Genomic DNA, 16,520 nt, shown 5'->3' with positions numbered 1-16,520 from the left:
ATTGCCTCATGGCTTCATTGCATTTAATATAATTGAATGAAATTGTTTGTGTTATATTTTTGGTAACCATTATTCAGAGATCAGAATATGTTTTGAAAGACAAAATCTCCACGTAATTATGGCAGAGAAGGTCACAGGTTTCAGCGTCTTGTCTGTTTGCTATATCTACGTGGTCTAGAAAAATACAGTTAGAAAAGGAAAAAAGTATTTCATTTTAACAATGCACTCTATTTTGTAAATTATTTTGGATTTCTTGGGGGAAGCCTCTGGCATGAAGAAGTGAAATATTCAGATTAAAACTTTTTTTTTTTGACACCCAGAAGGAACAGAAAGGAAGCCAGCAGCCCATAATGGTGTCAAATATCCTTGTATTTAAACCCCACAAAATTCATTCGTGCTTTTTCAAATTAACATGGCCAATGGAAACATTTGTTGATGTACTTTGATAAAAGAAAAAGTGTTTTTGGTCCTGTGGGGTATCATTTGGTTTTGTGTTTTAATGACTGAGTGTGGAAGTTACATTGGTGTCTTGTTATAATTTATGTTGTTTTCTTACTCTGCAAACATGTAACGCTGAAAATAGATCTGCAGATTGCACAAACTACTACTTATCTTATATCATGTGTCACCTAATAGTTATGGAGCAGGTATTGTACCAAAATGTGAATTCAAAAGCTGTAATTTTTTCTGTGGTTATCAGTCTGCATTAGTGTGTGATAAAGTGTGCCGCTTAAGAACTACCATTCACATGCCTTTACACTGACAAAAAAAAATTTATATAGAGACAACACCAAATCTGTAAAGCTACTGTTCTAGTTTCTGATGTATTGACATTGCAGCTGTGTGCTTAGCCTTGTTTTTTTCATGAGTAGTTATCTGTTTTAATGACAGGTGGTCACTAGCTGCCAAGAAAAAATCCAGCACTGGTAAGTGAAAAATGTTTGATTATATTCCTAAAATACTGATGAGTAACCTAGTTATATTTTAGTAAAGTATGGCTATTTATTCTAACGATAGCCAAATCCTCCTAGCACGTTTTGGGGATTATGGTTAACGATAGCTCAGAATCGTTGCAGTGTACTCTCTTCAAAATCTGTCTATTTTCCACAATATCATTGCTTTAAATCACAAATATACTGAGTCTTAGTGTTTCTACTTCTGCTTTAAATACCCAGCTCATTGTCATTTTCCCCCAAGTAACCTTGTGGGATGAACGCTGAATTTGCCTGATTGGTGAAGAGGTACTCCCAGGGCAGAATTAATGTTCTTGTTTTCTTTCCAACTATGGAGCAAGTTGGGAAATTCTGCTTTCCCCCCTCCATCTGCTAAAACAATGTGAAAGTAATGTTTCCCTGTTTTTCCCCCCAGTAAAGTATGTGATAAAGCTTAGTTTGTAATGCTTAGAAAGAAATGGTTTATTATGTAAAAAAAATTATCTCTGGGCACTTTTTTCTCTGTTGGCAATCTATGGTTAATAGAAAACATGCTTAGTAAATTGTAGTTTTGTATGGCATCTGAGGAAAATGTACATTTAATGGTGAATGAAATCTTATATTATGAGTTACTGTGAGATATAGCAGTTGATCTTACAGATATCAAATTACAATATATCCATGCTGTGTTTACCATGATTTTACTGAGAGAACAACAGGAGCTGTCTTGATTATTGTCTGCAGGGTTATTGCAGAATCACAGCAACTGCCCCTTTAGTGGTGAGATTAAACCTTTGGTTATACACCATCAAGCATATAATATTTTAAATTTATTTTAAGAGGCTTTTTCTTCATGCCTGAAAGATCTCCAAGCAAATAATTTATATTTAGTGTGTATCAAATGTTTTTAGTTTAAATGCACATAGGCTGCAAGCACTGGATAAGAGGAAAAAAATCAAGGCAATCTATACACATCATCATATTAAATTCTGACTATTGGCTCTCAAAAATAATCTAAAACTAATATGTTTCGTTTATGTTTAAAATTCAGAGACTGCATTAATTTTCAATAAGGGAAATATTATTGAAGTGCCTGCTGGGGCTGCTGTGGTGAAGTCAGGCGTTGTATCCCCAGCACACTTACTTTCTCAGGAGCTTTGCAGTGTCTGTACCAGTTGGTCCCATGTGAAATTCTGCACATACATCCTTTCACTAAGAGACAGTATTTTTCAGAAATAAAGTAATTGACGGAAAGCCTTAACATTCAAAAAGATTTTTATAAGTTTGGAAAGTTGTGACAATTGCTTCCTCTTCTAGAAATGGCTGAGGTTCGTGGAGTGGGAGGGCTGGCTGTGGACGGAAGAGTTGCTCGTGTGTTTGCTTTTATGCAAACTATGGCCATGGCCCCATGAACTTCAGGGTTTTGGGCACAGAATGTCAAAAAGGACACCTAACTCTCTGATATCTTTTATGTAGAAAAGCAATTTATACAGCATCCATACAATCTTTACTTTATAAAAAATTATTTAAAATTTAGTACGCTTCTTAGATCTTGATTGTGCAAGAGCTGAGTGCTCTTGTTTCAACTGAGTAATTTGTTCATATAAGACCTTTTAAGTAGTCGGTGACACAGAAGAATGTTAAATAGAATTGGGTGAATAACAATAGGGTTTTAAAACGCTCAGCTTCAATATATTTCCATTAAATTATTTTCTTTTTCATTTTTTAGTACACTTCTTGAAGTACATTTCTAAAGCCGTGAATCCAGTAATGAGTCTGCTGTGGGATTAAACATCTAGATATGCTTTTCCCTTTCTGGGGACATGTTCACAGCTGAGTCCCGATCTTCATCCTCCCTTTCACTTTGGTTCTTCATTGTGTATGGGGACTGAGCATATCACACCCCAGAGCTCGTGTGGCCATCAGCTACAGGTGAAGAGGGAGGTCAGCTTCCTTCCTTAAGTAATGCTGTTTCAGGCCAATTAATTAAAAGGATTGATTTTAATTTTCTTTATCTTGATGGTCCAGTTCAGGATGTAGCCACACTTTTAGAGATTCCCATGGTGGAGGTTTGGCCGGCAAAGGGCAATAGTCCCACTGAAGGAAGAGACATACTTTGCTCTGTAAAGCAAAACAGCTTTTGTAGTGAGTGATTTCTGCTGTACCCTAATCAGATTATTCAGTATCGGGCAGCAGTCAGACCTTAAAGGCAGGATCTTCTTTTCAGATTAATGAAGAAATGTTGAGTGACTTTCAGCCATGAAATGATGGGAATGTTTAATCCTGCTGCGAGTGGGGGGATTTTCATACCATTCTCTTCCCATGGAGCCTTCTCTTTGCATTTGAGACGTGGGCAAGGCCTTCGCCTTGGGGACCGTGGTGGTTTTTCAGCGAGTGGTTGTAGAGCATCAGTGTCTGTTTCTCAAATACAGATCTCTGTGAGGCAGAGGCTGGATTCTGTAAATAGCATTAGGTAACTGATCGTTATTGTAGACACCAAGTTGTTATATTGCTTCCCCTCCAAAATATCCCAGGGAGTTCTGTTAAGAGTCATGAGCTTGGCCCTCCTCTTTGAAGGAGGTGAGTTGTATTTTCACTCAGATGTGGGCAGTGGACAGAGAAACTTGCCTCAAATGTCTGTGTGTCAAACCAAAGCAGCAGCAGGCGTCTTTTGTAATTCAGTCGTATGGGATACAGTTTAAATGTTCAAGTGGCACAAAAACATAAATTATTTTTCTCCGTAACTTAAAATATGAAGTAGTCCAGGTATAAAGCAGGGTTCAACTATGGAAGCAAGTCAGTCAAAACAGGAGTGTCAGATAATTTTTCATAACGAATGCTGAAGAAGATTTCAGTCTGCTTATGAATCTAAGAAAATCAATGATAATATTTTGAGAGTTGTGTTACCGTGACATTCATTTTTTAGCACATTTATAGATTGCTTTCCTGAATCATCCTCAGAAAACCTGTAATTTGCATCTTGGGTCAGTGTTGTTAAGTGTGATGCTCCGTGCTTTTAGTTGCCTTTTGCTGCAGAATTTACTACCGTATATATGTTTACTATTTTGAAGTACAAGTAAACAATATCATCAAACCTGACATTTATATACCAGCTGCTTCATGCAGGAGCTGATTTCTGACCATCTGCAGAATGGCAGTGGTCCATTAAAAACTTTTTCCAGCCAAATTTAAGTATTTGATAATGCCTTCACAAAAGAAGGCTTTTGTAGGGGGTGTGTAGTTGCTTGTTTTGCACACAAAGGAAAATCCCCATAGCAATTGCAATGCTGTATCTTGCAAAGTCCTCTGAAGAGCCAGGTGTCTGTCATGGGAATAATTTGTCTAAGTTCACCAAGCCGTTTCTGTCTTGGGTAGCAACATATAGCTTGAGCCTTATTTACATTTTGGGTAGAGAAGCAGCAGAAGGGATGTTCCTCACCTGTACTGTCCCTTGTCAGGGACTGAAGATGCAACAGAATCCTGGTGGTCACTTCATCTTTCAGGAGTGTTGACTCTTGGTAGGAACACAAAGTTCACATGAAAATCAGAATTAATTAAAATTTTGCCCATTTATTTCAGCTCAAACCAAGGTAATGAATCCTTTATTACAAGTGATATTTTGAAGAATTTGCCTCTTATAGTAAAACTGGGTTTTCAGTTATTTTTCTAAATATTGATGGTGGTATAACAGTTGGACTTGAACATGGAGTGAGAGATGCCAAATCCTAGTGAAAGAACTGATTCCTTGCACCATAAAAAATTCAAATTCAGGAAGAGACATGCACCACCTAGAATAATCGTCCCTCTTTTAGTACACATTATTCTAAAATAATCTCACTGTTAAATTTGTCATCCCATTTTTTATAAATAAGTTGTTGTATGTGTTTTAGAGTAAAATTGTTTATTTTTTCGGTATTTTTTGTGTGTTGTTGAATTAGTAGCAGAAGAACATTAACTTTTTACTTTACATATGAAATTGAATCACCTTGAATTTGTCAACAGGAGGAAGGTGGAGAGCGATTATGAGGCTCTTCAGGAACGACTCCGTACGTTGCCTGATAAACTGTCCTATGATGTCATGGTATGTATGCTGTAGAGTTCACACAAGGAAATGGGCTAAAATTTTTAGTAACTGACGTATCTGCACTGGTGGTGAGGTGTTATTCAGGCAGCCACGTAGAGCTTTATAATGTTACATTTATTATGATAATAGTTAAACCTTTGCTTTTGTTTCTTTCTCTTTTCTTTAAAATCCATTATAAATTACAGTGTTACTGACAACGGAGCACTGATGACATAAATGCTAACACAAAACCTGACATGTTTGATATGTAAATCTATTGTACAGAAAACTATAATTATGACTGAATTACGGTACTTAGTCATTTCCTGAGAAGAAAGTGGCCGTAGTATTTCCTGATTCATGGAAATAAACCCTAGAACATTGATTTTTACATAAAAAGGTGCTGCTAATTTTTGTTTCACCAATCTTCACATTGACATAGCCATCTTTTCTACTGCTTTGAATCTTTCCTAACAACTGCACAGCTCCCGGTGTAAACTGTACCCCGTTGGCTTGCACTCATCAGAATTTTGACCAAACTGGCTTTTCTCTCTTCCTTTTTTTTTCCTCCCTCCTTCTCATGTCCAAGTCAAGATATATCCTTGAAGGGAGGGAAGTTGGGCTGTAGGTAACTGAACGGCTAATTTCAGCACAAAGTGCCTGGCTGCTTTTCTTCCTTGGCAACCTGGCTCAGCATACGGAGTTGAGTTGTTAGTAAGACAGCTTTGGATCACAAATACCATGTGGGAAAAGAGTGTTTCCTTTTCCTGTGCTAAAGATTCAGCTCTGGATCATATGTGTGTAGTCCCATCACCATGTGTATATGTGTGGCCACATGATGTAAGGCAAAAAGATGGTGTTGTTTCGAAGCATAGAAAAAACCCTATTTTTAAAAAAGCTAGATAGGGCTTACTCTTTGTTAAAGCAGCAATGTAAACTCACATCTGTTATTTTAAATGTATATAAATAGTTCCTCTCCTGTTAGCCAAGTATTTTAATATGTTTTCCGTTTTGCTTTCATCATTTTGGGGAAGAGTGAACAGGCAAATGGTGCAGTCGCTACTTGAAAACCAAGTCAGGAAGGGTACATGTGTAGGAAAAGCACGTTGTGCGTAGTCTTAATGTCAGGAGCCTGCCTACTGCAGAACTGTTTCAAGCGTTGGTGCCCTCCTGGGTACTGAACCTAGGGAAGCTGGCTTTCCAAGGAAACAGCTCCGCCAGGCCAAGTGCTCTGCTTAAGCACAAGTGCAGTAAGAAGGCAAGAGGCTATCCTGAGGAAGTGAAGAAGGCAGCAGAGGAATAAAGTAGAAGGAACCAATACAAACTAGGTGAGACAGATCTCTTTTTTACCCTAAGGAAGAGAAAACTTGAGCTCGCTCTGGTTCTTAGCTTTTTGCCACCTCTATTTTAACTTCAATTAGATTTTGGTCTCTTAATTTCTCGGCAATTGAAGCCCAAGGGCAGCCAGGCAGCTGGCAGTAGGTCTGAGGGTAAGAATGCAGGGAGCTGGTGCAGGACACAGGAGTGAGGGTGGCCAGGGCTCCTCCTGAGCCTCAGGACGTGCCCGAGCACCCTCTGTAAAGTGTGGGCTGTGGAAGGTGTCTTAATTCACAAAAGCAGTGCCCCATAGATTGTCATCTGTGTTAAGATGGGGATTACATGTTTTAAGAAGCACCTCCTGGAGTTATAAAATGTGTTTATCGCCAGTGTACTCCTGGATGGAGTGTTGTGGTTAGATGTGTTGTTCTGTGCCTGGAGAGTCACTGGAGGACGGGCGTTGCTTGGTGGAGCACCGCTGCAAGGTTGAGCTCTGCATACTGCTGAATGATTAAACAAAGCGAGATTAAGCATGGTCTGTGATCCTGCTAGTAGTCCCACAAACTTACACTGGGGTTTCTAGGTACTTACTGTTAGCAAGACAGATACTGAGAAAAGCAACTCGGCTTTGAGTTGACCATACCTATTTAAGTATTTTCAAAATTTAGGAAAGCTACATTGGTTCTACTAGGAAATGAATGTAGTCCGTGTATAACACTTACATAGCTCACTTAAATGATAATGTATTTATTACCAAGGACTACATGTTAGGATTAAGTGAATTTGTTTTCCATGTGAGCATTCAGCTATACTACAGTTTTATGTCACAAAACAAGTTTTCTAGTTAAATACTACTTTTCTGATTTTGTAAGTACAATAATAAATTCAAATGGATCTGGTCATTTGAATATTTATAAAGGGTTAGTCATTAAATAATTGCTGTAGAATTTTTATTTCTATAAGTCTGTGGGTTTTTTTAAACTAATACGTGAATGACTGTCTTTAAGTTTTATTTTCACTGGTGATTTTCAGCTGTTTCTTCTGTGCCTTTAACAGGTACCTTTTGGTCCTCTTGCCTTCATGCCAGGAAAACTTGTCCACACCAATGAGGTTACTGTTCTGCTTGGGGACAACTGGTTTTCAAAATGCTCAGCAAAGCAGGCTGTTGGGTTGGTTGAGCACAGAAAAAAACGTATGTATGTTTCTGAACATAGTTTAATAGTCAAAATTCCATATCATTGTATTAATATATAAAATTGGTAGCATCTACACTGTTCTTCTTTTTGTGAGCTAGCTAACAGAAGTCTCATTCAGTTGTAATATCAATTTAGCACCTTATTTTCCATCTTTACTTGGTATTTTATTGGATATGTCTAATTTTTTTTTAAACATCTATCCAGAGCTTCATTTTTTTTAATGATACACCAGCTTAAGTTATCAAAATTCAGGTTTTGATGTTAGAGTACAAGATCAGTCAAGATTTGTTAATTTGTTTATTGTACACAAAAACCCCAAAAGACCAAAACAAACCAAAAACCCCCATCACTTTTCTTTAATGTGAGAAATGCTGTGTTCTTTTCCAGAAAGTGAACATCACATTGTACTGTTGCTCTTAGTTACCTTACTCCCTATTTTCTGTTCCCTTGTCTCTTAACTTTTTTGCTGACTTGTCCTCTGTTTTGTTTTTTTTTGTCCATATAATTTTCCACCACCTACTCCCTCTACACATGCTTTACTCCTGCTTGTTGGGTTTTTTTCTCACTTGCCGCTCAGCTGCATTTCTGCCTCCTGCCCTCAGTGTTCCTCTCCATTGGTGTGGAGAGATCCACTGGGATCTCCCCAGATCAAGTGCCGTTGGTGACCACCAAATGCCTCTGACACAGCAGCAGATCACAGAGGCAGACAGGCAATCCCTGTTCTTCTTTCCAGCTCTTTTTAGTTGGTGGTGGGATCTTGACTTTGAAGAGCCAGGGCCACCAGCAAGTGAGTCCTCTTTATGTTAGAAGGAATGACAGCCTGAAATGTTTGATGTAAATGTCAAGGAAGGAAAAGCACAATAAAATGGGAAATAAATTGGTACCTATTGGCCTTTGCTGTTTGCTTCAGATAAGATTTGAGTGCATTTTTTTCATATTGGTTTTACCTATAATCTGTCTCATTCCTGAATGAGTGCTCACTGCAGCTTTACCCTGTGTGTGTTACAACTAGCACAACTGTTTACATTAGATTTTTGTTTGAGTTCAGCTATCCATGTTGCTGCCTACAGCAGAATACCTCAGAGGTTCCCCATATGAATACATTTTTTTTCAATTCTGTGCAAGCAATATTTGTGTAAGAAAAGTTTGGGTTTTTTATAAAAATAAATTTGCTGTATTTCTTTAAAATATTCCTTTATGAAGAACATTGCCAAAAGTATGTAATTTATATTTTACCTATTATCTTTCTTAATCTGGTTCTCCTGACACAACTTTGCAATTTTCTTTCTTACTGAACTGAATCTACGTTATTTATTGTGATTCTTGGAAGATCTTGGGTCTGTATCTTTTTCCTTGATCATCTGATATTTTTTTCAGTGCTGCAGAATATTTTTGTCACCCTTACATTCAGAGAAATCATTTGACCTTTGCATAGTAGATGTTTGAACATTAAGTAGTCTGCTGGGAGACACACAATAAATGCTGGGTTCTTTCCTTTATGATCTTTTAAATTGCATTTAAAATATGAACTCAGAAATACTCCTTTCTTTTAAAGCAAGATAGTCATTGATGCCTGGCTATAAACCCTCCATTCAGCTGCTAGTTCACTTCAGCTGTGTGATGGCTGCCAGTGGGAGGCTCCAAAACACTGATATTAACTAAAAACTTTTTATTTAAAGGACTATTTTTGGTTTTGGATTATAAAAACCATATTAATACACATGAGTCAATAAAAAAAATTCTTTCGTAGATATGCTTTTCTTCTCTAAAAAATACAGCTAACAAACTCTCAAAGAATTTTCACAGTAAATGAGGGCAACTTGGAGGAGAATATTGGAGATTTTATTTGTTTATTCTAATTAGAAAAAGTGACATACATGAGAGGCCTGTAGGCCGTTGCTATATAATGTGAATTGGCCACTTGTAGCACAGATGCGGAAGGCTGGTGTTGCACAACTATCCCTTTAAAGTCTCTTTTGTGTATCGCACTGTAGGTATTTTCATAGGCATGACTCTGATTTCACTGCCATTCTGTGAGCGTAGAGGCTTCGCAGTGTAGAGAGTGAGTGTAATTGGGCATTATCGTTACACTGACACAACGTGGTTTGATTTTTAGTACAGAATCTTCTAGTTTTGGGCACAGATTTCACGAGCAGGTCACACAGCCTGGGAAAGAGGGCACACTCACCGCAGGGGTTACATCGCAAGCTGTCCCCGTGTCCTGTGCGCCGGTCGGAAGGTCCTAACACTGCAAAGCTTTTTTAAGCATGTGCTTAAAGGCTCGGATATGTGAGAATTTGGGTCTGAACAGAGCAAAGAAAGGCTCATGGTGAAATTCCTTCCTGAACAGCAAGCTGGCAATATTTGTTGATGGTTTGTTTTGTCAGTGACCTACATTTTTTTATCCAATATTACTCTAATTTAGATGAATGGTTTTTTTACAACTAGCTGGTCAAATCTGTTCTGATAACTGAAAAGAACTTAATTAGTATAGTACTAATAATTCAGTGCTTTAACAGAAATTGAGTTACAAGGAAATAAACACAAGACACATTTTCATTGCTTGCCATAGCTTGTGTCCCGCTCTCCTGAGTGGCGAGGAGTGGGAGAGCATCTGTTCAGGGTTTAACTTTTCTAGTGGGACTGGCTCATAGGTAGAAAAGGGTAAGAGATTCCTGTAACTCACTTCTGAGTGTTGTTTCTTGCTGGTTGGGGGAGTTTTCTTTATTGCCTTTGAGCAGTTTTGCCTGGGTCTGCCCGTTGAAGGCCTCTGGTGACTGGGGGTGACCCTGTTTGCTTTTGAGGACACCGCTGCCCTGACAATTCCTTCTGTCAAGGGTCACAGAAAATTTTATTTACAGTTTGATTCCTTCTGTGTATGTTGGATGCATGCAAGAACGGACAATATGAATTTGCGTGCTCAAGCAGTAGCGACAGATAAATCAAACAGTATCGGTGAGGATAAAGCCTTGGAAGTTAGGGGTGGTAGTAAGACTGTACTATATATAAAAGCTTTAAATATTACTTAGTAATAATTAGGTCATCCTTTTTGTCTTAGTAGTTTTGTTAAATTTGCTTTTTAAAGGAGAACAAGTGAAAAAATGTTTGCTTCTGTAGAATAGAGAAATGACCAGCCACAGCAGATTAATTTCTTGTTTAAAATTTATTTAATTGAAAGGAATAATTGAGGAGTGACTGTACTAAATTTTAAAAGTCAATGCACTTTAACTGACATAGCTGTAAAAAGCCCTATTTTGGGGATACATTTCTGTTTGCTTAGCTTTTGATTTAGATGCAAACTGTTCAGCATTGTGATTGGTTGAAATGTTTTTGGTAAAATTTGGGACAGTCATTCATGTCAAATGTTACTTTTTCATAAAATATTGATCGTGTCTTCTTGAAAAATGTTTGAGTTGCAGTAGATCTTTCATTTGCTGCACATTTTTGTGACATCCTAGATGTTCGGTTAGTTTCAAAGCTGTTAAAAAAAAAATCTAGTGAAGTTTATGGAATTGCCAAGTATATTTTTAATTGTTCTACATTTGTTGCAGTTTGTTCGACCAGGTAGCACATGTAATAGGAAACACTTTACACACATGTTTGTGTGTAAAAATGTGAAGAAACAGTGAAGTAGATTAAAGGATATGCACACCAAATTCCATTATAATAAAAGAAATTAGCTTTTTAAGTATGTCACAGTTTAGCACAACAATAATGCAATTGTAGTTTTTTCTCTTACAATTATCTTGCTTAAGGTACTTCATAATATTTCTGTTCTCCTCAAGGCAAGACAGTATTGTCTCAGAATTCAAAGAGGGAATAAAGAATCTTTTTGTGAATATGGGATTATATCTTTTACGTGTTTGTGATGATATAAATTACATTTTTTCTCTATATCAGTAATCGCATTAATTCTTTAAGATGGGAAATTTTTCATTACAATGGTCCCTGTGGTAGTTACTATAGAAAGAAATTAAATAGATTTTTCTTGTAAATATTTGTGGATTAATTCAGTATGCTAGGTATTCCAAGTGTCTAAACACTTTAAAAGGTGGGAAATTAAAACATGCACACAGAAATAGGAGTGGTTTTATTGTGTTAAAAATTTATCAGATAAAAAAAATCCCACTTAAAGAGAACTGTTGAACTACTTAACAATTGTGTCTTCAATATATGTAAGAATACCCTTGCAGTGTCATGCTGCAAATGAATTCATGAAATGAAAATACTGATTACATTAACATACAGTATTGTGATAGTACCCAGTTGTAAATTGCAGTATGTAACCTTTAATACAAATATTTGTGTCAATCAAAATTGACCGATAGCTTAGTATACAGGGTTTAAAAGATACCATTGTTTTTAATAAATAAGATGATCCAGGCGGATGAGGACCAGTTTGAATTTGTTCCTTATCAGCATTTCCAGAAAAAAGGATATTGTCTTCAAAATATATGACAGGAAGGCTTTCCATTTCCCATCTGTGAACGAGTGAGGCCTTTAGAGGTTTTAATGTTTCATCCAAGGATGAAAAGAACTTCCTTTATATTGTAAAGAGTGTAGCACAAACTTGCCTACTCACTTTTTTGGGGGAAAATAACAAAAAAAATCCAGGCAATGTTGCAAAGAAATCTAGCTGTTGCTTTTATTTAAAAAAAAAAATCTGCTGTTTTTCTGCACGCTGGAGAATTTTCTTTCACTGTGCTTTTGAGCATTTTTTTTTGCATTTTTTGCGATTATCACTTTTTAATCTGATAACTTCCATCAGTTCCTTCCTTACTCTTTTTAAGATAGGAGGTGATTCAGTGGAGTGCTAAGTGCTCTAAATTTGCTCTGCAGTTCCCTGGAGGTGTTTGGTTTCTCACAGGACCACAGTCTCAGTATTTTAACCGGAACACAGTGGAAGAAAGTAAGGAGAATAGACTCCTTTCTGTAAGTTAGATATTGTGATTCAAAGAAGCCTCTACCTTTTTATAATTCTTACTAGGCAACAGAGGAGTTGTCTGAATGCCACCCTCCTTCATTTAGGAGGAATTTAAATGTATTCATATAATTCTAGCAATTACATAGGTGTGCGAATCTAAAAGAGAAATCCATTGCATTTACTTAGTGTTCCTAAAGCCAAATTATCTGTACAAATTTGTACAGAAGAAAATCCAAATTACTTCGGTTTCGACACTAAGGAAACATGGAAAACAGAATGAAGGTTGTCTTTAAAAGGTGCAAAGCTACTGCACAAATTGTTGGATTGCGTTTTAAAGAACTAGTACAGTTGCTATTATAAAAAAATGAATTTATTTATGTTGTTGCAAGCACAAAGAGAGCTTAAATCCATATACACAAAAAGCAGTCAGGTTTCTCTTATGAATCTTAAAACAAATGTATCTTTAGTAAAATAAAGAGAAAATAATACAATCAAACAGAAGGGTGTTTTGAAAAGCTCTTAGTAGATACTACTTTCTGCAGCACTGTAGGTCTTATTTGTTTCCAGTAACCTGTGATATTTTTAGCCAATAATTATCCAACAAACTATTTTGTTGCAGATTAAATATATTTTTTTGAAATACAGTTAAGAATCCTCAGATGATTGATGTACTTACGCAGACCCTTAAAAGCAAGAAAGTAAGTAAAGCACTTAAAATAACATGCCGTAACTCAACCCATTAACAGTACTTGTAATTGTACTGTAGCACTGCACTTTTGCGGGGAAATACCTTCCATCTCCAAAGAATTCCAGAGTGGAGTATGTACATTAGATTGCGTGATGCTTTACCTCCAGCCTCAGCAATGTTAACGTACTCCGTTAACAGATGGTGTGATAGGTATTCTTGCTTTGTTCGGGGTTCGGTCACAATTGTGCTAGAAATTGCTGATCAAAGATTTTGCATGCAAAATGCTCTTCTGTGGTTCGCCTGTGTAACTTCCCTTCTGCACCTGCAATGGGATGGTGGCATTCCAGCATTCCCATGGTGGGGAACGAGAACCGCTGAGGTGCTGCCTTCAGGTGCATGTACTTGTGTCTCACTCAGGAGGAACCGAGCTGCTGGCAGTAACTGAGGTTGTGGTTGTTGCCTGGCTTGTATAAACACTGTGTGGATATAACCATCTTAAGACTGGTTACCTTCTACCTGAGAAAGTGTTAGATGATGAAGAGCTCTTAACTCTAAATCTCAATTACATACAGAATTCTATTAAATACTTAATCTAAAATTTCTGTCCTGTCACCTATCCTCAAGGGAGATTATTTCCTAACTTTCCAGGCTTTCTCTTCAATATAATATCCACAAGGCTTCCTTAAAGGCTAACTGAATTTAGCAAGGTAGACCAGGCTTCTTCTCAGTTTGTCCTGTTTCACAGAGTCTGACTTTTCAAAATAGATCAACCTGTTCTCACTATTCTTGTCTGTTCTTACTATTTAAATCCCAGTGTAACACACAGTTTCCAGAAGTAACTAAAATAATGTCTATGATTCCCCAAATCCTTATAGACAACACTCCAAGGACATTAATGTCAAACTCAGATAATTAAAATTTGTATCCAGCCAAGCTAATTAACCCATTAAAGCCAAAACGCATAGATGAGAATTTGTGTCAGTTTGGCATTATATGTTGTCATGTCTTGTAAAATCTGGCTTCGGTGGACTTCATTTCAGCAATATAAAATGTGTTCCCCAATATTTTTTTCCTCTACCAGTGTGTACATAGCAAGCGGAGGGCTGCTTAAAAATGGCTAATCATGGGGTAGGGAAATCCAGGCAAGTCCTTTCAGGCTAGTGCAGGAGCCGGGAGAGAATGATCTAAATGTAAAGAAATCTCGCTGCCTGTAAATACTCAAAGGCTGCTATGCAGAGGAAATCTACATATCCTGGTTTCTGATTCAGATACTTTTTCCTTTTGGTGCTCCTGGAAAACGGTCCTGGAGACTCTGGCGTGTCTGTGGCGCTGGACTGTCTTTCCAAGCAGTTTAGCTGAGACATGCAAATAGAACTACTTGGGTTCACCTGAAAGCCATGTCAGACTTTTCTCAGATTATTGGATGTGACAAAGTTGGACAACAGCCGCTGGTTCAATCCGGTTTAAAAGGCTTTAAGAAGCTTAAACTTCCAGGGGAGTAAGAGGAGGAGACTGTGGATATACTGATATTTTTCTGGGGGTCTCAATGAATAAAAAAACCCCTGCAGTTTGTAAAGTGAATAGTTTCTCAGTGGATACGGTACATTTTAAAATTCAGTGAATCATGTTAGAGGCCTTTAGGATGCATGGTGGCAAGTTCAATACATGAAACCCTGAGCTGCCCTGTGGTTACGTGCGTGGACCCTTTTCCAGGAGACCCTGTCCTTGCTGAGGGCCGGGCCATGGGACGGTCTCTCCTTTGGCTGACCGGGAGCCCTGGCTGTCCGCTGGCAGGGGAGGCACGAGTGACCTAGAAGGCTGACCGGGGATGCGGGGACAGAGTGTCGCAGTAATCCCAGCTGTCCCGCTGACGTGCTGTGTGGCCTGGGGCAAATCACTTAAACTGTTTCTTCATCTGTAAAATAGGAGAGAGTAATACTTACCTCCCTCGCAGGGTGCTGGGCAGATTAGTTAATGCTTGTACAGCATTTTAAAATAAAACGCAGCAATGACACGCTCGGTGTCCTTACCTAACACAGCGAACCAACGTGTTCCTGGCTGGACAGCAGCATCGCGAGCTGGTGCTCCAGCAGCAGCATCACCTAGGTGGCTGTTGAACAATATTAGATACAGAGGCAATGACTGAGACACTCGTAGTGTTTAAGAAACAGCTGAGCATCACATTTACTATGAAAGTAGAATAATAGCCTGAGGAAAACTTGTCTCAAGCTAGACGTTTATGTGTATTGAGACTACCTTTCAGCAGTTTGTACAAAAGCTATCGCCACCTCTCTTTGCGTTGGACTTTGGAGGGTGTATTATGCACCAAAAAAAGCTGTGAGCGATGGTGATGGGAATTAAGTGAAGAGTAAAAGCTGCGTGTGAGAGGTGATCGCTGCTGTGTCCGGTGGAGGATGAGGTTGCTCTCGAAGGAGTTGTGCAAGGGGAGCGGGACCCTGACTGCGTGTGGAAGGAGCTGCGTCATCCGGAGGGTGTGTGTTGGCACCGCCTGAGACATCGACTACTTTTTGGAAACGGTGTTTCATCCAGTAGGAAATGCAAATGCAGAGCATTTTTCAAGGGAGAATCTTAAGCTATTTCTTAGAAACAGCTTAACTAATGGAGATGACTGCACATTTGACAGCTGGTGGTTTCGTTTAAAGGCTAATGCTTTTGAAATACCCCAAAAGCCTGAGCTGTGTATTCGTGCTTCTCGTTGGAAAGGATGGACGTTTGCTTGAGTAGCCTTTTTCAAAATGCATAATGTTCTTTCTTAACTGTTTACAGCAAGTAATGCATTTTTAACGAGTTGTGTTTGATATACTGTGAGATATCGACAGGGAAAAAAGCATACAATACTGAATCTGTTAAAATTAGGATGAGAGTAACCTCACATGCTTGGTGGTAGTTGTGTTTTGCCTTGACTGTTCTGTGCATAATTCCCTCTTCTGTATGTGCAGAGGGAGAGGAGGGGTCTGAACCTGTTCGTAGAAGTCTGAAACACTAAGTAGATTTTATTTTGCGAGTACAACTACAAACTCATTTTGTTTACTTAAGTGCATTTTGTAATAATTTAGTGATTATCATATTTTCACACATGCTTCTCTCTTATACAGCCAGAAAACTGCACGAGGAGTAGCAATGTATGTACTATAACTTTTTAGGATTAGACTCCAGACTGGAGAGATACTTAATCAAATACTAAAGTTAACAGGCAAAAGGAGAGTTAAAGAAAAGAGTAAGAGTGCTGAGAAAATGCTTTGAAAATAGTTTTACAACTAGAATATTTTGTGGTTAAGTTTTCCCTCCTTACATGTTCCTGTCTGTAAAATGGGAGTATCAGGGTGCTCTGCCATCCTTGTACATTGTGAAAATAAATGTAAGGTGTATGAGGTTTTTT

At 38.0% G+C, this 16,520-nt stretch overlaps 1 protein-coding gene across 1 annotated transcript in view; it reads left to right on the top strand.

Annotated features, from left to right (window-relative positions):
* Window positions 1-891: 891 nt before the first annotated feature.
* Window positions 892-16,520, top strand: part of URI1 (URI1, prefoldin-like chaperone) — a gene marked incomplete at its 5' end in the record, with an annotated part of 30,217 nt that continues 14,588 nt past the window's right edge. The window contains 3 exons of the mRNA XM_010073769.1: window positions 892-926; window positions 4,935-5,013; window positions 7,369-7,504. Of these exons, the coding sequence (XP_010072071.1) occupies window positions 892-926; window positions 4,935-5,013; window positions 7,369-7,504 (250 nt within the window). The remainder of the gene's footprint in view (window positions 927-4,934; window positions 5,014-7,368; window positions 7,505-16,520) is intronic.

The sequence above is a fragment of the Pterocles gutturalis genome, unplaced genomic scaffold (genome assembly GCF_000699245.1).
Source record: "Pterocles gutturalis isolate BGI_N339 unplaced genomic scaffold, ASM69924v1 scaffold39107, whole genome shotgun sequence".
NCBI lineage: Eukaryota > Metazoa > Chordata > Aves > Pterocliformes > Pteroclidae > Pterocles > Pterocles gutturalis.
The sequence above is the reverse complement of the archived record's forward strand: the minus strand, read 5'-3'. Positions and strand labels throughout refer to the sequence as shown.